Source organism: Bison bison, unplaced genomic scaffold (genome assembly GCF_000754665.1).
Source record: "Bison bison bison isolate TAMUID 2011002044 unplaced genomic scaffold, Bison_UMD1.0 scf7180017864163, whole genome shotgun sequence".
NCBI classification, from domain to species: domain Eukaryota; kingdom Metazoa; phylum Chordata; class Mammalia; order Artiodactyla; family Bovidae; genus Bison; species Bison bison.
In genome coordinates this window covers 3,513,781-3,536,520 of record NW_011494735.1, presented here as the reverse complement: position 1 = coordinate 3,536,520, position 22,740 = coordinate 3,513,781, and the positions used below count along the sequence as shown (strand labels likewise).

The following is a 22,740-nucleotide window of genomic DNA, read 5'->3' as shown; positions in this document are numbered from 1 at the left end:
GTGGAGGGAAGATAGGAATAAAGGGAAGACCTAAGGAAGAAAATGAATTTGCTTTTTTGCCTTCTCATTAAGTTTGCTCTGGGAAATCCTCAGTAAACATTTCCCCCTTCTCTAGGCCTTATATTACAGGAGCTTTCTGACACTTCAGTTATTGTAATAATTCACAGATACCAAGTGCTCACTATTTGAAGCAGTTCCTAATGTCAGTGCACCTGTTGATATAATAAGATTAGCCAAATATTTTCATGTTTGGTGATACTAGATCATAGAATACTAGTCTTCTAGACTGAATTCGGAAGAAAGTCTGAATTTGTTGATAAATTCAGCCTTAAAGGTAAATGTCAAAATCTCAGTTAAGGTGGAATTATATAACATGCATAGAGGAAGCCAGATTGCTTGTATTTGAATTTCAGTTTCATATTTGTTTGAACTATGTAACCTTAGATGAAAACAAAACATTTCCTTGCCTCAGTTTTACCATTTCTAAATGGAGTGATAAATGAAACCTGTCTTCTTATGGTTGTTGTGAAGATTAAATAATTTAGTTTGTATAAAGTGCTTCAGAGTGCTTGGCATATAGTAAGCAGTCAACTTAATATGTTTTCTGTTCATTTTTGCTTGTAAGAAAGCGGAAATTTCAAACCTATTGTGCATTTAATTAATGAATATTTTTGTTCATAGGTGGTGAAATTGCCTCTACCTTTGACCATCCAGAACTAGTGAAGCTTGGAAGTTGCAAACTTATTGAGGAGGTCATGATTGGAGAAGACAAACTCATTCACTTTTCTGGGGTAGCCCTTGGTGAGTGCTTATGTAGATTTTGGTTTAGGTTCCTAAACCTTTTGTTTAGGCTCTGTTGTTTAGGTTCCTAAACCTTTTAGGCTCTGTTGGTTTAGGTTCCTAAACCTTTTGTTTAGGCTCTGTTGAAGTGAAAGAAAGTTACTACAGTTACTAGGATATATGTCTTAATTCTTAAAAAACATGGTGTATGCTAATTTCAGTCTCTTGAGGGCAGCCTGTTAACCTTGTCTTTGTGAGCAATGCATATTCAATGTAATTGTTTCAGATAATTTAGAACTGCTAGGAATGTGGATTGTTAGCAAAGAGAATGTGCAGCAATAAAAGACATACCAGCTTTCAAAACCACATAATATAACCTAAATAATAGAAGGCAAATTTTTATGTTTTACAGCTTGAGTTCGTTGTGACATGAGAACATTATTTTCTTTTTAATTTTAGGTGAGGCTTGCACCATTGTTCTGCGTGGTGCCACTCAGCAAATTTTAGATGAAGCAGAAAGATCTTTGCATGATGCTCTTTGTGTTCTTGCCCAGACTGTGAAAGATTCTAGAACAGTTTATGGAGGAGGTAAGCATTTGAAAAATAGTGAACATATTTTATTTATTGAAGTGTAGTAGTGGCTTTTGACTTTTAATGCTTCTTACTTCGTACTGCCTGTGCACTTAATTTTTAATAGATCTTGAAGTCTTATTTAGTGTCTTGGAGGCAACTGAGTGTAATGATTTATGTTCTTGGAATTTTAATCTGTAGGCTGTTCTGAGATGCTGATGGCTCATGCCGTGACACAGCTTGCCAGTAGAACACCAGGCAAAGAAGCTGTTGCAATGGAGTCTTACGCTAAAGCACTGAGAATGGTAAGTTAATGAAAAAGGGAGCCCTGAATTTATACATTCTTTTATCTTGGACAGAAAATGTTTCCTTTTTTGGCTTTAAGAAAAGAATGGTTTACACTGCTTAAATTCGATTTTGGAGTTTATAAACCTCTTCATGAGCAGTAATTAAGAGGAAACAGATTTTACATTATTTCTAAATGTACAGTTTTAGAAAGCTTTTCTTCTAGTTGGTAAATGAACTCTGTTGGTAGAGTAGATAGTTACCATGTCCTCTTCACTTTGTAGTTGCCAACCATCATAGCTGACAATGCGGGCTATGACAGTGCAGACCTGGTGGCACAGCTCCGAGCTGCCCATAGTGAAGGCAAAACAACTGCTGGACTGGGTAAGAAAGTGATTGGCATCTTGTGGGAGTTCTTAAGAGTAGCTCTTTACCAAGTTCTTTTTTTTTAATGTGAATTTTCATAACAACCATGTAAAAGATTCCTATGACCCTTGCCTTCATAACCATTATGTTGTTATTTAGTTGCTATGTTGTATCTGACTCATTTTGACCCTATGGACTGTAGCTCATTAGGCTCCTCTGTCCATGGGATTTCCTAAGCAAGAAGACTGGAGTGGGTTGCCATTCTCTTCTTCAGGGGATCTTCCAACCCATGGATCAAACCCATGTCTCCTGCATTGGCAGGCAAATTCTTTACTACTGAGCCACCAGGGGGAAAGTGGCCTAAAAAAGACTTACTTCAGATTGAAAATTTTCCCAATAAAATGGTCTAGGACGTAAAAGGAATATTTTTAAGGGTAGGTAATCCTGGCACTGGACAAAAGAGAGTTAATGAATAACGATCTTACAGAAGATGAAGGGGGAGTCTAATAAGAAAAATAGATGATTTAAATTCTCCTTCAGTTCTTTAGATTCCATGGTGTAGTCAGTAATGAACAAATTTTCTTCAGTTTTATAGGTGATGTGTTGCATATAAATTTTCTATTATTTGACATAGTTACCCTTCATTAATACAGATAATCAGTAGTTGATCTTTTAATTTTCTAAAAGGTTTTCCTTGAGTGATAATCTGATGAGAATACTCTTAATTAAATTGAATAGTTGGCTTTGTAATTATATATTTTTTTATAAGTCAGGTTTAATTTTATTAATGTGTTCTGTTATTAGATATGTTTTGATACTTTAGTTAAGACTAGTTGTTTATCTAGTGAATATTTCTCAGATATGAAGGAAGGTACCATTGGAGATATGTCGGTACTGGGTATAACAGAAAGTTTCCAGGTGAAGCGACAAGTTCTTTTAAGTGCAGCTGAAGCAGCAGAGGTGATTCTGCGTGTGGACAACATCATCAAGGCAGCACCAAGGTATTGTAACACTTTAAAAACCATCTCTTAGGGAAAATTAACATGGAAACAACAGCTGTATTTTTGTTAATTGTAGTTGATGGGAAGTGGAGCCATTTTGTCTAGATAGCAGTATTTTGCCAGTTACTTAAAATACGTGGTCACAACTCTTAGATTTAAACCAGAAAAGCTTAGTGGGGAGAAGGATATGGGTAACACAGGGTAGCCCTCAAGATTGAAAGGGCACAAAAGAGTAGGCTTCGGAAAGTCTAAAACCAGAGAGCATATAGGTAGGGAGGTAGTAGTAAGAAATGATGTCTGTTTACCAGGATGAGTTGGCTCCAGTCATTTTATGTCTGGGTATACTTTTCTATATATATAGAAAAGTATTTCTATATATTTCATATATTTCTATATATATGTATATATTCTTCGGCACATAATGTGCAGAGTTCCTTACATGTTCCTATTCCAATTCAGTCTGACTGGAATGTGTCCTATTCCAGTTCATGTCTGACTCTTTGCGACCCCATGGACTGCAGCATGCCAGGCTTCCCTGTCCCGGAGCTTGCTCAAACTTATGTCTATCGAGTTGGTGATGCCATCCAACCATCTTTTCCTCTGTTGTCCCCTTCTCCTGGCTTCAGTCTTTCCCAGCATCAGGGTCTTTTTCAGTGAGTCAGTTCTTCACGTCACGTGGCCAAAGTATTGGAGTTTTCAGCTTCAGCATCAGTCCTTCTGATGAATATTCAGGATTGATTTCCTTTAGGATTGACTGGTTTGATCTTGCAGTCCAAAGGACTCTGAAAAGTCATCTCCAATACCACAGTTCTATCATCAATTCTTCCGCACTCAGATTTCTTTAAAGTCCAACTCTCACATACATACATGACTACTGGAAAAACCGTAGCTTTGACTAGATGGACCTTTGTCAGCCAAGTAATGTCTCTTTTTTAAGATGCTGTCTAGATTGGTCATAGCTTTTCTTCCAAGGAGCAAGCATCTTAGCAAGCATCTTTTAATTTCATGGCTGCAGTCACCATCTGCAGTGATTTTGGAACCCAAGAAAATAAGTCTGTCACTGTTTCCATTATTTCCCCGTCCTATTCCAGTACCATTTTTTTGGCCGTTACTTACGAGATTGTAGTTCCCCAGTCGGGGATTGAACCCGAGCCTCCTGCAGTGGAAATGCAGAGTCTTAACCACTGGACTGCCAGGGAAATCCCTCGAGCAGCTTTTCTCAGATGAAACTCATTCACGCAAAAATGACTAGGTGGCCAGAAAAATCTTAGCATTTGAAGATTCAGTTAATAATTTTAATTAAATTAACTGCTTGTAGCTAGTTAGTTACCAAAACCATTAATTTTTATTAGTGGGAAGTTCAGGGATATGGGAGGGGATGGTGGCTTGGACCGGCAGATAGAGGTGAAGGTGGTAAGGAGAGATTGATAATAAATCTATTTTAGGTGGTAGAGTCAGCAGGATTTGATGATGGGTTGGATATAAGGTCTGTGAGAAAAGGGAATTGATAATTCAAGGGTGGGTTTTTGAGGGGGCAGTCTTAAAGATTTTTATTCAAAGCTCCTTAATAATTGCCACATTTCTCCAATACATTAAGCATATTCCCACTTCATGGGAAGTGGGGGGAAATTCTAAATTTTGTCAGAAATATCTCAGTTATGTTTTAACATGACAGTATTAAACATTTTTAGTTCAGAAATAAAACATGTAAATTCCCAGCAACTAAAATAACAGTAACAAAACAATACTGGGCCACGTCATTCAAGGTTTTTGTTGTGGAAAATAGAAGTTTCTCTTAACTGAGGTGGAGGAAGGCTTTGGGAGGAAAGATGGGGGTTGTCAGCTTTGGACATTTGAGATAGTAATCTTTGAGAAAGCGATTAGTTGGATCATTGAGCCTGTAATTTAGGGAAGAAATTCAACTATCGTTAAAGTTTTAGGAGTTGTCAGCCTGTATGTGGTAGTATAGAAGGTCACACTACTAATTGAGTTCCCAAAAGCGTGAATGTATCTAGAGAAGGGAAAGGGTTTTTTGTTTTTTTTTAAAGGACTGAATGCTTGAAATTCCAGTAATAAGTTTGAATTAGAACAGCCGTCAAGAGTCAGTAAGAAGGATTTTATTAAACTGGATAATGGATACATGAGGATTCATTGTACAGTCTCTACTTTTATATACTTTTGAAGTTTCCCATAATTCAAAAGTCTAAGGTTGGGTTGGGGGAGTGCCCCTGAGGTAGGAGGAATGTGTGTAGCAGCCAGGGAACGTATTTGGGGAGGAGGAGTGATCAGCTCCCAAGATGATGCAAATAGGTCAAGTAAGGACTGAAAATTGATCTTAAAAATTGGATTTAGCAACGAGGTTGTTGGTGTTCTTAATGGGCAGTTTCGGTGGAATAGAGAGGGCAAAAGCTTGAAGTAAATTCGATAGAGTCTGGGGAAAGAGGAATTGTGTGTAGTCTGCTTTTTCAGGGAATGTTACTGTGAATGAGAGCAGAGAAGTGGGATGGTAGCTAGAGGAGGTGTGGTCATTTCTGTGAAAATTGAGTGTGTTCATCTGGGAGCAGTTTCATCAAGAGGAAGTGATGGATGCAGAAGAGGGGCGCAGTCCGCCAGCAGCTGCTGTTGGACCTAGGGAACAAGAGGAACGGGAGGAAGTAGGAGTGTTACTAGGAAATGGTGTCCCACGTGGACGAAGTTCTTCGTGCCCCTGCAGCACTCCTTGCGTTGGATTTCTCCTATGAGTGGCAGCTGTCCTCTTTCTGTTAGAGGAAGGAAAGAGTAGAAAATAGTGATTTGGATGTGGACAGAAAAGCTAAAATGATACTCAGATCTCCCACTGTGGTGAGTGGAAAGGACTGGGCTACAAAATCTAGATTCTCTCTTCTTCTAGCATTGGGAGAATAGGGTAATGAGGAGCACTCATATTTTGAAATGGAAAGTTAACGAGGGAAGGAAAAGTTGACAAAATTTTCTTGGAAGCAGTGCCAACAAAGATGAGTAAATACTGCTACATTTTTTTTTGTCTTCAAGTAGAATGATAGCAAGGCAAAACAGTTATATAGGTAAAATTTTCTGACTTGGGGGCAAGGTCGCATAGCTGCCTCAGAAGTTTTTGTAATAACTTGGCTCCCTTAACCACATTTGAAATACAAACTATAGTACCTTGTTTGAGCTGGTATCACTGTTTTTGAAGTTCAAGTGTCTTAAAAATATTAGACAGTCTGAGTAATTTGCAGTAAAGAAATATGAATTTTTTAAAACTTGGTTGTGCTTCCCAAACATACTGGACTGTGGACTTCTCTTCATACTCATTATTAATCTCCAGGGAGTGTTTAGTGACAGATGCTTGACAACTTTTTCTTTATTGACATCCTTTGGTCATACTCCCATAAATTGGAAGGTTTATCTCTATATGATCCTAATATGTTTTAGTCTGGATCTGTTTTTATGCTTTTTCGCTTCTCTTAACTGTTGTGCTTGCCTCATGAAGTAGTGTTTCCACAGTCAGGAAGTAAGAAAATTTCACTAGTACCCCTACCATGCCCCCTTCCTGATTCACTGTATGGTTACCAGAGAATAAAAATTTAACATTAAAGATGTGGGAGGTACTGTTGACATACTTGAGTGAATTACCCAAGTCCATCACCAACTTTTTGTTTTCATTCATTTAGAATAGTGACCCAGAAGTTTTAATTTAGAAACCTCAAAGACTTGTCATTTTACAACTTCTGACTGAGAGAACCATCTTTGACTCATTTCGTAAAATTAACTAGCATAAGCTAAAAACATGAACTAACCATTTTCTGGAAAGTATATATTTGGTAAGTAGGTTGTTTGGGTGAGAAGCTGAGAACTGCTGAGTACCTACCTGCAACCCGCACACTGCAGATTTTTCCTGTTCTCTTAACAATACAATAATTAAGGGATGTTAACTGTGAGATAGAAACATCCTTTTTACACATTTAAAATTGGTTTTAATAAAAGTAGTACTCTAGCTGCGTTTGTATTTAATATAGACCTTCGGTTACAGTCATGCTTTTCATTTTCACTATTGCCCTATTTTAATTCTTACAGGAAGCGTGTCCCTGATCACCACCCCTGTTAAGCATTCCCGTATGCTGTTGAGCTCTGGACCAGTTCATAGTAAAGTTGTGTTTGAAAGACTTTGACTTCCTGAAAGAAGAATATAGAATTGAAGTTTATCTGTGGCTGTTATGTCCTTAAATTTGGACATTTAACTGACCTTCTATTTTAACATGGGTCTAATTTATTTGCTGTTTCATTTCTATAAAATTCAGTTGATTTAAGAGTTCATTCCTCATACTGTGCATCAAAATAAAAATTTGAACAATTACTTAGTTCTTAACTGACTTAGTGATTTGTACCTGGTTTACTCTAAATGGGAGTGAATTATTATATTTGGAGTGTAGAGTTGTTCTAGTTTAATTAATGATTGATATTACATATTTATGAAAAAATTATTTTGATTAATGTAAGGCCAAGTGAGACATTATAAACTTTATCATTTGATTCTTAATCATACATTTTCCAGTTGACCATTTTGTTTTGTGAAAGAAACATATAGTACTCTTAATTTTGTGTAGTCTACATACTCTCTCAAACACAGGAAAAAATTTATGGTGGTTTCTGTTACTTCAAGTGTGAAAGAGTTACATTTTAAATGTTGGCTGCTGCAAGCTTCTTCAAATTACATCTGGTAATTTTATAGGGCGTGGATATGGTTAGCATATCCATGTGTCCGCATTGTTGATTGTTTTGCTAGGGTTTCTTGGGTGGGTTTTTTTTTTGGTAAATGCATTCTAGATAGATTGTAAGTATGTGCTGAATTTGATGGTTTAAAGGTGAATTTAGATTTGGAGGTTAATTCAGCAAAGTGTGCAAGAAATTAAATAAGAGCCCAGTAGTGGTCTTACATTGGGTACCTCTGCTAGAATTCTGGAGAGATGTTTTACTCACATAGAGCATCAAAGGGCTTTCAGAGAAATACTGATAAACCAGCCTGTTTTGTTCTTGTCCAAAAGTTTATCTCAGCATTTTAGCACTACTTTGTAGAAGCTATTACAACTGGAAAATTTTGGTTTTTATTGTGATACTAGCTTATATCCTCCAAAATTCACATAAAGGAGACACTTCTGAGATCATCAAAGAGATTTATACAGGTTTTTACTTTTTCATTTTTAGAAACAATAGTACATTTGCTGTGTCATTTTTAAAATACATTGTCACACATCATAACATCATTTTTCATCCCACAACTCAGATAGGTGGAGCAGTTGAACATATCATGGCCTAGAAAATGTGCAGAGGTTTCCATGTGAGAGGTAGGTGGATAAACATTTATCCTGAGGGACCAGGTAGCTTGGAGTAGGATTTTAATCTACACTGTATTTTGGCTCATTTTTTCCAAAGGTCCTAAAAAGACAGTAAGTGTTAAGAGGTAGAAATATAAGAGCTTAATTGTATATTCAAGAATACACCCATGTTTCTTTCCCTCTTTGATTCATATCCTTTGAAGACCTTACAGATTTTTTCATCATTGGCCTAGAACATCCCAAGTTCATGAATTACGAAGTTTTTAAGTTTCAGAGGTAAAGTACCAATTTAGGCCCCTCTAATTCCTGTAAGAGTTTTAGGATAGAGTTTCTTTTAACTCAGAAACAGTTATGGAAACAGTTTTTCAGTTTTCACAAGACTTTTGTGACATGGAGATTTTTGGAATGTATGTTAATACTAACTGCATAGAAATTAAGTGCTTAGGATTTTAAAGTCCATTTTAGTAGCCTTCTGTTTTTCTTTGAAGAAGAATACTATTTGTGCTGGGTATTTTACTCTTCTCAAGTCAGAATCCATTCTTTGCCTGCTTGGAGGCCATGGGGCTTATTACCCTTGCAGACTGCCTTACAACTCCCTGTAGTCTGGTCTTATATGGCTTAATTCAGGAGGCACTGGTGGGGAATGGGAGTTGGTATTTTCTTCCTGTTTTTGCTCTTTTTCTCTGGAATTGGTTGCAACCCTGGAGACCTGCCACTATATAGCTTACTGGGCAGCTCCTCTTTTCGTGGCTCTCAGCTCTTCCTGCATTTTGGTAACATATCTGTTCCCTGTTCATTGGGCCATATGGGTGGGGACAGCTGCTGCTGTTACTTAATGCTGAATACAATTACTTGTGTTACCCTAACATGCATTTTCTTGTCAGGACTCTGAGGCGTAAAAGTCAATAGAATACTTTGTATAAAATCCTTTACTGAAGTCTGCCTTGTTTTGTGCCTACTCTAGTGTTTTAGAACACCATTAAAACAGAAATGTAAAGAGCACTTCACCTTTTAATCATAGTATTATTACAGAACATTTTTTGATTATCAGTATGAATAAAGATTTCACATTTTAAAAATTTGAGCAGTACATATAACACCTTTCAAAGAAGTATTGACAAAACTAAGTGAATTAACTTACACAGGACCCTGAGGATAGTGCTTTGTAAGTGTCCGTGTGTTTCCCTGTCCTGTGGCCTAGGTGCGTGGTAAAATCTCCAAAATTCAGTGATAGAACTACTAAGCACTGGGTTCAAAGACAAGTATCACCTGCTTCGTGTTCTCAGAAGTGGATGGACCAGAAGGGAGGGGAAAGCACCCTTTAAAATAGCATTTTAAAATAGCATTAGTATTCTTTCTAAGGTAGTGAGATTACAAGGGGTGTGTGTGTGTATTTTTTTTTTTTTACAGTGATAAAAGACAGTAAATTGTCTAGCAGACACATACCCATGTCTTCAGTCTCATGTCTTTTGCTCTCATGATAGGAATGGGATTAGTGCCAAGGGAAAGTCTCACATTTTCATGTATTTTAATGATTTTGCAAATTATAGAATAACAACAGGGTATATTCATTTAGAATCTTAAAAAAATGAATCCTTGGTAATTATACCTGTGTTTTCCTATGTAGGTAAGGCAGAAGTGTTTGATCACATTGCAGTAGTATTTCGTATATTCAAGACCAGAGATACTGTTCGTTGAAAATTTACTGAGAAAGTTTTTTGTTGTTGTTTTGCTATTTATGGTTTATTCCTTTAAACACGGAATTACACTGGTTGTAGGGTAAAAGTGTCGTGCGGCCACGATATGACAGTAAAACAGCATATTAAGTAAACATTAGCCATAACCTGCCACACACTGTTCAGTGTACTTCGCACACAGTAATTTGTTTAAACTTGACAGTGCCCCAAGAGGCAGAAACTTACCATTTTACTGACTAGAAAACAGGCCCACAGAGAAGTAAGTGACCAGTAAATGACCAAAGTAGGATTTGATCTCAGGTAGTTTGAAGGGACATGCTCTTAACCATATTACAACTTGTGGCTTCCTTATTAGGAGAGGGAGTGAGTGAGTGAGTGAAAGTCTCTCAGTCATGTCTGACTCTTTGCAACCCTATAGGCCATACAGTCCATGGAATTCTCCAGGTCAGAATACTGGAGTGGGTAGCCTTTCCCTTCTCCATGGGATCTTCCAACCCAGGGATTGAACCCAGGTCTTGCATTGCAGGCAGATTCTTGATGTCTGAGCCACCAGGGAAGCCCCTAGGAGGGGGTAGAGAAGGTCAAAAGAAAGTCATAGCTATTATTAAGGATGAGCTGTGATGCCGCTCAGAAGGCAGTCTTCCTGGCAGAACGTTTCTAGTATCAGCTGAGTATAGTTTAATTGCAGTCATTAGGAATGAGTAAATAGACTAAATTCTAGCTTTCTAGTAGAAATCTGGACTCATTGCTAAAGGGGTTAAGTATTTGACAGTTTAGTGATTAAAAGGATGCTTTGGCCATCTAATCAATGGGTTGCAGATACTCTACAGACTGGAAGGTGGTGATAGGAAGAGATTATGTGAAACCATGAAACTTCCTCAGGTTTAGCAAGAAAAATTTGTGGAAGGAAAACAGGAAAATAGTCTGTCTAATGTCGTTTTAGAACTGAACTTTGCTGGGTTAAGATGCTTTTATGGAGAGTGTACTTTTTAAAAGCTAACGTTTTCAATGTGTTTTAGTTAAGATGACACTTTCCTGAAAGAGTTCAAGGGCAAAAGGGATTGTGTTATTAAACTACCCATTGACAGCAGTTTCTGTAAAGTTGACATATTCGTGGGGAGAAGAAAAGGTCATAATTAACATATTAATACTTCAAAGAAATAGCAGCTTGAATACCTAGGTTTATACATGGACCACCAAAAGATTCTATACAAAAACGAATCAGGGAATGCAGAGATGCTGAGGCTGAAGAGGCAGACATTTCCTATGTATACACTACAACCTGCAATTCCAATTTCCAAATGCTTTTTTCAAGCGAACAGATTTTTCGCAACTTTTTACCTAATATGATTCTGGAAATGCGGTCCCTGCATGCAAAGGGATTTAATTCAACCCTGGTTCTTTACTGTTAAGTAAACAGTAGGATTCTGTTCCACTGGGGCAACCAGTTACACCTTGGCTTGATTTTAATAAGACCACCCTGCCAAAGAGGTTCTATTTTCTAGATGACTTTCAGCATTGCCAATGACAGTAAACAGGTGGGAGTGGACCTTTGGTCAAATCTTTACAAGGAAAATGAGTGAAATCAGCATGAACCACAGTCAAGTTCAAAATGACAGCTGGGAAAAAGAAAAAGTTACAGCTGGACTCTACCAGGAGGCATTCTCCAGCAGGGGTGTCAGCAGCCACTGAATTGCAGGGGGAAAGCTTCATCTCCAGCCTTTGCAACAATAAAGAGTTTCTGTGAATCCGACTAGGTAGGCATGTCATAAGTAACCTGAATATTTTAACATGAATATTTTCATGCCATTTATGGTCATTCATAATATGAAAATACACCCGGCAGAGGACTGGAGACAGGCCACCTGAATTGTTAGGTGAGTCCTGTAACTTACACCTGATTTGAGAAGCGCGTGAGCCTCATGACCAGCCAGTTCTAGAGACTCGGGGAGGCCATAGTGTCCCAGCCTTTCTTTCCGGTGTTTGAAAATACCTGTTTGGAGAGGCTGATTTTCTTGCAAAGAAGTTGTCATGCTACCTGTAGCACACAGTTCCCTTTGGGAGAGATGTTCTTGGCCAAGAGTGTTTTCTACTTATGGGTTAGGCATTCCATCTGATGCTGTTCCGTTTGCCGCTGGCAGAGATTCCCCACATGGCCCAGAGCAATCCTCTGCACTCTAATGGAGCGATCTCCAGAAGATGCTGGAGTTGTCCTTGGCTTTGACCTGCAACTGAAGCTTCTCAGGAGTTGGTAGGATGAAGTGGAGGTAAGGCAGGTAGCTGTGCCTCCTGGCTTTCCTCCCTGGCCAACGCATAGCGTCTGGCTTTTCTAGGGTCAGGCTCTGGGGTCTCCTCTGCCCATCTTCCCACTCGACGCACCCCTTTGGCCACCTTGGGTGCATTCCTGCAAGGATTGTGGTCATAGATGACCAGCTTCAGGCTTGACAGGTGGGCCAGGCTGGGGAAGTAGCGGATGCTGTTCCGATCCACATCGATTATCTCCAGGAAAGGCATGTGAAGCAGCACAGGGGGGAAGTCTGTCAGCAGGTTACCTGAGAGCCAGATGGTCCTCAGCTCCCGGAGGCGCTGGAGCTGGCCTGGCAGCAGACGCAGGGCGTTGGAGCCAGCGTGCAACGTCTTAAGGAGACTCAGCTCACAGACCACCTCCGGCAACTTGGTGAGATAATTGGCCTCAACCCACAGGGTCCGGAGGTTCTGGAGCAGGCTCAGCTCCCTGGGGAGGTCACAGAGTTTGTTGTTGCCCAGGTAGAGGATGCAGAGCTGTTTCAAGGTACACACCACCTGTGGCAGAGCCTTGAAGTTGTTGAAATCCAGGGCCAGAATCTGCAGGTTCTGCAGCTGGCCCAGCTCTTGAGGCAGGCTGTTGAGGCGGTTGTCGCTCAGGTAGAGCTTAACCAGCTCCTGGAAGGAGCACACATGCACTGGGAAGCGGCGGAGCTGGCTCCCACTCAGATCCACCATCCTGTCCAGCGGCATCTCCCGGAGGTCTCTGGCCACGTAGTTCTGGCAGCGGTCAGCAGGGATGAAGGCCACAAAGGCTCTGATGGTGTTCCCCATGGCAAGCCGCAGCCCACCAACCACGGGGCTGCTGCTTCTGCTCTGAGGCCTGCCTTCCCCCTCATTATAACCTGGGGATTGCATGACAAAAGCCAGTCACTTCAACAGAGAAAAGTGCTCCTGATAGCAACTTGAGTGTCCGGTGACAGCCAGGGTCCTGGAGGCGGGGTCTCACACACTTGCTTTCTGTTGTCTAAACCCCAATCCTCTTTACGTTTGTTGCTTGTTTCAAACTGAAAATAGCTTCACTGTTTTTTCTAATGATAAAACATTGGGACATTACATAAAGGTGTAAAAGAAGAAAGTAAAAAACACGCAGTCACACCCACCAGAGATAAATACTGTAAACATTTTAGCAGATGTGCTCCAGCCTTCTTGCTATAAGTAATTTGTTTTAAAAAATTTCATATACTATTTAGGAGTCATTTTTTATCATAAAATATGGACATATTTTTATGTTTACAGGTATCCATGCAATTATTTTAAACACCTGTAAATCATTCCATTATGTGGATGCACTGTTATCAAAACAAGTTTCTTGTTGGGCATCTTGGTTGCTTACAATGTGTCACTATTATATATATATCCTTGTACATACAGTGCGAGCAGTTATCCACTAATTTCTTTAGGAAATGTCCTTAGAAGTGTCACTGGGTCAAAGATATGTATCCTTTAGAGGCTCTTCATTGGTGCATCTGGACTAGTGTATACACTCCACAGGTGTCCATTTTCTTACTCTTCTTTCTTTGTTGTCCAGTTGCTGTGTTGTGTCTGACTCTTCTGTTACTTGATGGACTATAGCACGTCAGGCTCCTCTGTCCATGGGATTTCCCAGGTAAGAATACTGGAGTGGGTTGCCATAGTTTTCCACACTTAATTTATCTTTGACAAAAGACAAATAGAAAAACAGCAGAAAGAGAAGAACCAGGCTTCTAAAGCTTAAATAAATGAGGATATATTCCAGCAGTGCACCTGTATCTGATGTGGCTCATCAAAGGTTTGAGCTTCCTTCCATCGAATGAAGTTGTGGGAAATAGTTGTCCACTTGGGACATTTCCTAGCACTAGTCTAGGGCAGTTAGGCTAATTTTGGCCAATGGAATGACCAGAAGTGATATATTTCTAGGCCTGGTTCATTTAAAACAAACCTCAACTTTCTCTGTACTCTTTTTGCATCTAACACCCAGGGTGACCCTAGAAGCCACCAAGTATGTGGGGTTCATACGTTAAAGTTCTGGGTGTCCTGGATCTCTGCCTCCCGCATACACTTCCACCAGTGGATTTAGGTAAATGAGAAACTTTCAATTATGTTAGGGCATCAAGAGCTAGGGGCTTATCTCTTACATTATCCTAATGAATAGAGCAATCTATAAATCTATATATACTGATGTGCAAAGATATTTAGGATAAAGGCAAAAAAACCTTCAGAAGTTTTTTTTTTACCATCCCATCTTGCCAAAAAATATGCATATATTCTTGTTTATGCACAAAAGTATCTGTAAGACATAACAGTGATTACCTCTAGGGAATCTGAAGCTTTGGGGTGATAGGAATGCTGACTCTTCCATTTACACCCTCTTGTACTGTTTGATTTTTTAAAAACTACATACATCTACTACTTCCAAAAACTGTATTATTCTGAAAGAAATGGATTGCTTCCATTTCCAAGAGAAATGAGTTGTTTCCATTTATAAGAGCCTGCTTGCTCTCTATAGAGTGTTAGGGTTTGTGGGAAGACCTGACACACCATTTTACTTCCTCCATGGGCTTCCCAGCTGGCTCAGTGGTAAAGAATCCACCTGCCAATTCAGGAGACGTGGGTTCAATTCCTGGGTTGGGAAGATCTGCTGGAGAAGGAAATGGCTACCCACTCCAATATACTTGTCTGGGAAATCCCATAGACAGAGGAGCCTGATGAGCTACAGTCCATGGGGTTGCAAAAGAGTTGAACATGACTTTGTGACTAAACAACAGCAACAACAAATGCCTTTCCTGCTAAATTGCTTATAACAGACTAAACTGAGCCATAGAGGAGCATCCCGTGGGAATGGCCATTCTACAGAGCTATTTAGTGATGTAGCATCACTACTCACCTTCTTTCTTCTCAGTCGTGACTAAAGCCAGTGTCCTTGGACTCTACACGTTGAATGTCAAGAGCAATTATCTTAAGCCCTCTCCTTGCTTTGATGACTTGTCCTGTAATAACTAGCCTCTCAATAGGTACTGTGCTTTGGCTCTATATTTAGCATGGTCAGTGGTGACCACAAATGGTCATAAAGCTGTTGCCCTTATATGATAGGGAAAATAATGATTGCTACCCACTATTATTTATAACTAAATGCTTAGCACCATGCTGGTTCTTTACATATATTATCTCTTCTCACAACCTCTGCCAGGTTAAGATTTTTTACCTCAATTTTCAGATGAGAAAACTGAGTCTCAGGTTTAAGAATAACAGTAAATAGTTATTGAGCACCTATTGTGTTTAGATGCAGGAAATCTAGTAGCAAATAGATAAGACCCTGATCTCACAGAGTGTACAGTTCTCTCAGAGTGGAGTTGTCACACCAGCTGACAAACTGCCCTTTCACACACTTCCACTCAGCACTTCAATGCCAGCCCCTAAATATGAGCAGGTAGCTAAGGATAACCACACACGAGACAAGCCTTCTACATGAAAGATGGAGGCTGAAATAAACAGAATAAAAGAAACCAAGAAACAGAAACAATGGCGAGAGCAGAAGAAAATCTTAACTAATTTTCTGCAGTGTTTTCAGAGACTTAGCTGTAACACTTGTGCGCTGGTTACAGTATTATTGGCTCATTTAATTCTTACAGCAACCCTAAAATGTAGGCAGTTGTAAGAGAACAGAAAATATATATATATATATATATAGGTTTCTACCCCTGCTTTCTGGTACAGAGGTCCTAAAGCCCTTATAAATTCCCTTCCTGTGTGATAAGACCACAAGGAGCATCTTTTATTTATGTATGTCTTTATTTTTGGCCGTGCTAGGTCTTCGTTTCTGCTCAGGGTTTTCTCCGGTTGTGGCAGGGGGGGGTACTCTAGTTGCACACTGCAAGCTGCTCATTGCGGTGGTTTCTCCTGTTGTGGAGCACGGGCTTCAGTAGCAGCAGTATGAGGGCTCAGCAGTTGCAGCTCCTGGGCTCTAGAGCACAGACTCAATAGCTGTGACACACAGGCTTAGTTGCTCTGAGGCACATGGGATCTTCCCGGATCAAGGGTTGATCCTGCATTGGCAGTTGGATTCTTTACACTGAGCCACCAGGGGAGCCCACAAGGAGCGCCTGTTGTTCTAATATTTGGTCTTTGAACCCATCCAGACACAGGGTTCCTAAAACTTGTGTGAATTCCTAAGTGATAAGAACACTAGGAATATAGTTGTTCTGACGAGGAACTCGGGGTGGGGTCCTGGGTGGCTGCTGGATAGGGGCTGGTCACTGGAAAAACTCAGTCATGATTGGAAGCTTAGAATGTTCATCCCCACTCCCTGACCCTCCAGAGAAAGCAGAGAAGCTGGAGATGGAGTTAATGATGGGTCATGCCTATGTGAGGAAATTGTCCATAAAATCCAGGTATTAGGGGGCTCAGGGGGCTTCCAGGTGGGTGAAAACGTCCAAACCAGTAGGATGACACACCCCAACTCCATGAGGATAGAAGATCCTGTGCTCAGGACCCTTCCAAACCTTTCCCTATGTCTGTCTTCATCTGATTATTCATTCTTTGTCATATTCTTTAACAAACTGGTAAACCTCAGTGTTTCCCAGAGTTCTGTGAGCTGCTGGCAGAAGGGTGCATTGCTGTGCCAGGGGAATGCAGTGTGGAGCGTCCTCAAAGAACCTCTGGGAAATGGCTAGCATTGAATATCTGCCATAACAGAAGGCAAGTTTCTGCCAAAGGAGAATTATTGGGTTGGCCAGAAACTTCGCTCGGGTCTTTCTGTACCATCTTCCGGAAAACCCCAATGAAATTTTTGGCCAACCCAACAAAACTGTGTATCCAGAGTGAAGGAAATCACCTCTCCCTCCTTCTGGGCCCAACCCCTAGCAGGTCAAGGGGGGAGGAGAGGGGGAGGAAAAGGGGAAGTGGAGTCAAAAGAGAGAAAGAAAAGACATGTACCTTCTACCTCCAATGCCAGCTCCTTTCTCTTTGGTGGTCCCCAAGCCACAGGCCAGGCCACAGATGGGCGGAAATAAGTGTTGAGCTGGATGAGATATTAAAGTGTTGATATAGACTTGGCTAAACATTTCAATATCTCAAAGTGTCAAGAAAGCTGTAGGATCTGCCCAAGATGCCGTCTGGAGGTTGGGATAGGAATACACACCGTGTGTGTGAAAGGAGAGGTAGGAAGAATATGGCTAATCTTCACTACACTCTACTGGATTCAGCCCCCATGATAAACTGGTATGAAATGATCAAAGTGGCCCCTAGAAAAACAGCCTGAATCAAAAAGACAATGCATTCTTGGGCAAAAATATACACATCTTGAAGAAAAGACAATCCATGTTGCCAAAGACATGTAAACAACTCTTGAAAACAGAAAACAGAAATTGCTTTGTGTTCCAGTAACTAGTTTTGAGGTGCAGCTGGTATTTCCTTTGTTAGAACTCATGGGAACCATGGTGCTGGATGCTGAGAAGTCCACACCAGGGTCCTGGGCCTTCACGAAGAGTGGCCCAGAAGCAAGCTCATCCCTTTCAAGCCTGAAACCAAGTGCAAACTCCTGTCTAACCATGTGCACCTGTTGGCTTTCACTCCAGACTCCTCCACTGAGGTGTCTGCACAAAGATTTGGTCCAGAACTAACTGATGTTGGATCTTCAGATACTTCAAGTTTCAGTTCTAGTATGGGGGTTCTTAATTTCAATGCAGTAGAAACCGTCTTTGGATGATTCAGTGAACGGGAATTTACGACAAGGTGTTAGGATGTGCTCACAGGCTCCCTGAATATCCTGAGGGGCCTGGCTTGGATGCTGCAGCCGGAATCGTGTCCTAACTCAGTGCAGAACTGGCACTCCTGGGCTCAACTCTGCTTCTCCCTTTGACGCCCTGGTGCTGAATGCTACCCCTAAACATGAATGTTGCCACCTCCCTCTCCCTCCCTACCCTGCCCTGGAAGGAATTTTTCATAGGCCCTGCTGCTTTGCATCACTGGCAGTTGAATCTGATGGAGAGATTTCATTGGCCACATGCCCACACTAACCTAAGGGAACTAACCTGAGGTTTTGGATTCTGTGATGGAGAGTGGCTTTTTTCCACCACCAAGATTCATAAGGTGAGAAATCCCCCAAACACAGGAAGGTGAGTTGTATGCTGTTTGTTGTTGTTCAGTCGCCCAGTTGTGTCCAACTCTGTGACCCCATGGACTGCAGCACTCCAGGCCTCCCTTTCCCTCACCATTCCCTGGAATTTGCCCAAGTTCATGTTCATTGCATCAGTGATGCTGTCCAGCCATCTCATCATCTGACGCCCTCTTCCTCCCTCAATCTTTCCTAGCAACAGGGACTTTTCCAGTGAGTCCTCTGTTCCCATCAGATGACCAAAATATTGGAGCTTCAGCTTCAGCATCAGTCCTTCCAATGAATATTCAGGGTTGATCTCTCTTAAGATTGACTGGTTTGATTTTCTTGCTGTCCAAGAGACTTTCAGGAGTCTTCTCCAGCACCACAGTTTGAAGGCATCAATTCTTTGGCATTTGCCTTCTTTACAGTCCAGCTCTCAAAACCGTATGTGACCACTGGGAAGAGTTGTATACTAACAGCTGAAAGAAATCACAAATACCCATCACAACTAGCCTGTGGTCAGACACCCTTTAATGGCTGTTTGATCGTGTATAATTAATTTTTCTCCCTGTATCTACATGACTATTTCTTCCTATATGATTAATTTTTCTTCCTGTATCTACACGAGCAGTTTCTTAAAGCAGACAATTAACATGGAATATATGTGGATTTCCCAGAGCTGGAACATGACTCATTTCCTAAACAATTGTGTAATGTTAGAAGAATTTGAATGGAAGAATTATAATCTTAAACCCTTCAAAAGAATCCAGAAACATTCAATGTGACAGCTGATCAGCAGATAACAATACTACTTACTCAGGAAAATGGATAAACGCTCTTTTCATCAGTTACTAGTGAACATTTATTGAAATGAAAACAATCTACCAAAACAGGACTGCTACTAGGTAGTATTTGGTTAGCCTGGTTCTTTTAGGTACTTAAATAAGAAAATTTTCATAGTACTATAACCTGTAATTTAGATTTATGATTCAGATTTCTATGGTCTTATTTTAGTGTATGAAATGGCAGTAGAGAGTGGAGTTTAGAATTAAAAGCAAATATTTCATCATTAAAGAGACCTTGTACAGTTTGAAGCTGGATTCTGTTTTTTTTTCATGAGTGTGTGTGCACGCGTGTGTGTGTGCGTGTGCTGTGTTCAGTCGTGTCTGACTCTTTGCAACCCCATGGACTGCAGCCCAGCAGGCTCTTCTGTTCATGAAATTTTCTAGGCAAGAATACTGAAGTGGGTTGCCATTTCCTCCTCCAGGGGATCTTCCCGATCCAGGGATAGAACCTGTGTCTCCTGCATTGGCAGGTGGATTCTTATTTTTTTTTAAAAAATAATTGTATTTGTTTTATTTTTGGCTGGGCTGTGTCTTCCTTGCTGCACAGGCTTTTCTCTGGTTGCAGCAAGTGGGTACTACACTCTAGCTGTGGTGTGCAGGCTTCTCAGTGCTGCGCTTCTCTTGTTGCAGAACACAGGCTCTAGGCGCGAGGGCAACTTCAGTAGTTGTGACACACAGGCTCAGTAGCTGCAGCTCCGGGCTCCGGAGCACAGGCTCAGAAGTTGTTGCCCATGGGCTTAGTTGCTCCCCAGCATGTGGGATCTTCCTGGATCAAGGATTGAACCTACATCTTCTGCACTGGCAGGTAGATTCTTTACCACTGAGCCACCTGGGAAGCCCTCTGGCAATTATTTATTTCCAAAACCTTTCTTTACTTTTATTTGCCCCACAAGTCATGTGGGATCTTGGTTCCTTCACCAGAAATTGAACTGGCACCCCCTGCATTGGAAGCTCAGAGTCTTAATCACTGGACCGCCAGAGAAGTCCTTGGATTCTGTTATTTATTTGTTTGGAAGCTTTGGACAAAGTTTTCTATGCCTTGGGCTCCTCATTGTAAAACTGGAATCATCTCAGGCTCCACCTCATTGAGTTACTGTGTAATGTACTTGATATTATAGGCATATGCTATTTGCTGTATGCAATCAAGTTCAAGGTAACCTGAGACCCCATTTTGACTTGGTGTTGTATCAAAAAAAAGCCATAGAACATCCCCAAATAATGAATGAAATCCAATTTAGATCTTTATCACAGGCAATCAGGAAGCTGACAGAGGAGAGATCCCTCTCGTGATGCCCAGTAAATTCTTTCTTCTTAAGACTCCCTCTGCCTATTTTTTCCTCCTACCCAGAACGGGGCCCCAAAAGCCCTCTCCTGAGCACTGCCTCTGTACCATCCCAGGGGACTCCTGGAGAATGGGGAGATGGTACAGCAGCCCTGCCCAGCTTCCTGCCATTGTTTTCCTTGTCCTACCCCCTCACCAGCTGTCTTGTCTCCCTTCTTCTTGCTCTCTTTGTAGCCATTCTTTTTCTTGCCCCGGTAGGTATCAGCAGCCCTTGCGGGCTCTCTCCAGATTGCATTTTTCTCAACATGCACAATTAAGACCTAAAGCAGACAGGAAACCTCATGTGGGCACTTCCTGGGGGGCAGCCCAGATGGAGAAGACCAGGCAGGTCTGAACACCCCAGTGCTTGTGTGGCTCTTGTTGCTCTACGGATGCCCCATTCACCCTCCCCTCTTCTTCCACTGGATTCCAGCACCAGGGTTCACCACTTTCCAGGGCAGAAAGGATCCCATCCTTCTTACTGGCAGAGCAGACAGGCAGGCCTCTCCTCTTCCCACTGTCCGCCTCTGGGAGTTGAAACCATTTAACCCGTTCTGGTGAATTTCATCTGTCTTCCAGGTTTGTCCTGCACTTGTTATTGAACTGGACTCTGGTTGGCTTGCCCTCCACACAAGAAAGCGAGTCTACCTACACTAGGGTGTGGTGAAGGAAAGTAAGTGCTGATCGCAGGGCCGAGCAAGGAGAATGGAGCCCATACTCACAAGACCCCAACTTCCTGATGGCTTTCAGGGAAAGGTTTTTAAAGATGGTGTTTGTGTTGAGGACTGCAGAGATCATGGCTTTCTTTGGTTGGTTGGTGGTGAGGCAATAGGGTGATGTTTTGAGAATCTTAGTCATCAATCTTCTGGTTCTATGTTTGCACTCACCATGTATTCACTATCCTCCACGTGCATGGGGGGTCTTAGTTCTTGCTGCTGCTGCTAAGTCACTTCAGTCGTGTCCCATAGATGGCAGCCCACCAGGCTGCCCCATCCCTGGGATTCTCCAGGCAAGAACACTGGAGTGGGTTGCCATTTCCTTCTCCAATGCATGAAAGTGAAAAGTGAAAGTGAAGTTGCTCAGTCTTTTCCGACTTAGTGGCCCCATGGACTGCAGCCTACCAGTCTCCTCTGTCCATGGGATTTTCCAGGCAAGAGTACTGGAGTGGGGTGCCATTGCCTTCTCCTTTAGTTCTTGCAGAACAAGTCAAAGTACTCATCACATTGTTACGTATATCGGAGAGAAGGAACTAGGTCTTTGTTTAATCTTGGTTTCCCTTACTTCCCTGACAAGTAACTGTGTCTGCTCTTTGCCGCTGCTACTTCAGTCGTGTCCAACTCTGTGCGACCCTGGAAACGGCAGCCCACCAGGCTCCCGTGCCCCTGGGATTCTCCAGGCAAGAACACTGGAGTGGGTTGCCATCTCCTTCTCCAATGCATGAAAGTGAAAAGTGAAAGTGAAGTCACTCAGTTGTGTCATACTCCTAGTGACCCCATGGACTGCAGCCCACCAGGCTCCTCCATCGATGGGATTTTCCAGGCAAGAGTACTGGAGTGGGGTGCCATAAGACTAAAACATTTTTCTGTAAACAAGAAATAGGACATGGAAGTTCTGGCTTGATTTCAATCACCCCCTTTTTTTGATACCCCTTAATCCTCACAGAAACAGGTGTGAGACAAGAGAGGGGATAAAATTTTGAATAGAGAGGTTAGTCATAAACTCATTAGGGGAACTCAGTTTTGGGGGGGACTTTATGTCACTCTCATTTTTCATGCATTTGTATCAGGTTTAAAGTGGGTAAAATGTCCCTCAGGAAGCCATGTGGAGTATGGATTAATTATTATTATTAATTATGGATTAATTATTACCATGGTTGGATTATTGACCCACCATATGTTGTTGATATGTTGACAAGCAGAGGGACAGCCTGCCGATTCAATGGCATTTCACAGATCCACAGCACACTTCCCAAAGTCACTGGGAGAACTGCAACCTCTGGCCACAGATGTCTGTGAATATCTAGAACAGGACATGTGACAATCACTGTTCGCCAATCACTCCAGAGGGCTTTGTGCAGGTTTATCTCCAAGAACTTGTGGATGTTCATGGCTCAGTTCAGCCAAGTTGATGATGAAAGTCAGAAAAAGAATGTCTGAAGTGTG

General features: G+C 41.3%; 2 protein-coding genes across 2 annotated transcripts in view; one reads left to right on the top strand and one right to left on the bottom strand.

Moving 5' to 3' along the window:
- CCT2 (chaperonin containing TCP1, subunit 2 (beta)) overlaps positions 1 to 7,368 on the top strand; it is a 15,906-nt gene extending 8,538 nt beyond the window's left edge. The window contains exons 11-16 of the mRNA XM_010841538.1: positions 682 to 801; positions 1,240 to 1,368; positions 1,552 to 1,655; positions 1,920 to 2,019; positions 2,861 to 3,002; positions 7,077 to 7,368. Of these exons, the coding sequence (XP_010839840.1) occupies positions 682 to 801; positions 1,240 to 1,368; positions 1,552 to 1,655; positions 1,920 to 2,019; positions 2,861 to 3,002; positions 7,077 to 7,107 (626 nt within the window). The 3' untranslated portion in view covers positions 7,108 to 7,368. The remainder of the gene's footprint in view (positions 1 to 681; positions 802 to 1,239; positions 1,369 to 1,551; positions 1,656 to 1,919; positions 2,020 to 2,860; positions 3,003 to 7,076) is intronic.
- A 2,691-nt stretch (positions 7,369 to 10,059) lies between these two features.
- LRRC10 (leucine rich repeat containing 10) lies at positions 10,060 to 13,889 on the bottom strand. Its single transcript, XM_010841537.1, has one exon. The coding sequence runs from the start codon at positions 13,192 to 13,194 to the stop codon at positions 12,274 to 12,276; it is 921 nt and encodes a 306-aa protein (XP_010839839.1). The 5' UTR covers positions 13,195 to 13,889; the 3' UTR covers positions 10,060 to 12,273.
- Between the last annotated feature and the right edge of the window lie 8,851 nt (positions 13,890 to 22,740).

What these genes read in the sequence shown, in the direction of transcription:
- LRRC10 (XM_010841537.1), bottom strand. Translation starts at nt 13,194, where the DNA reads ATGCAATCCCCAGGTTATAATGAGGGGGAAGGCAGGCCTCAGAGCAGA.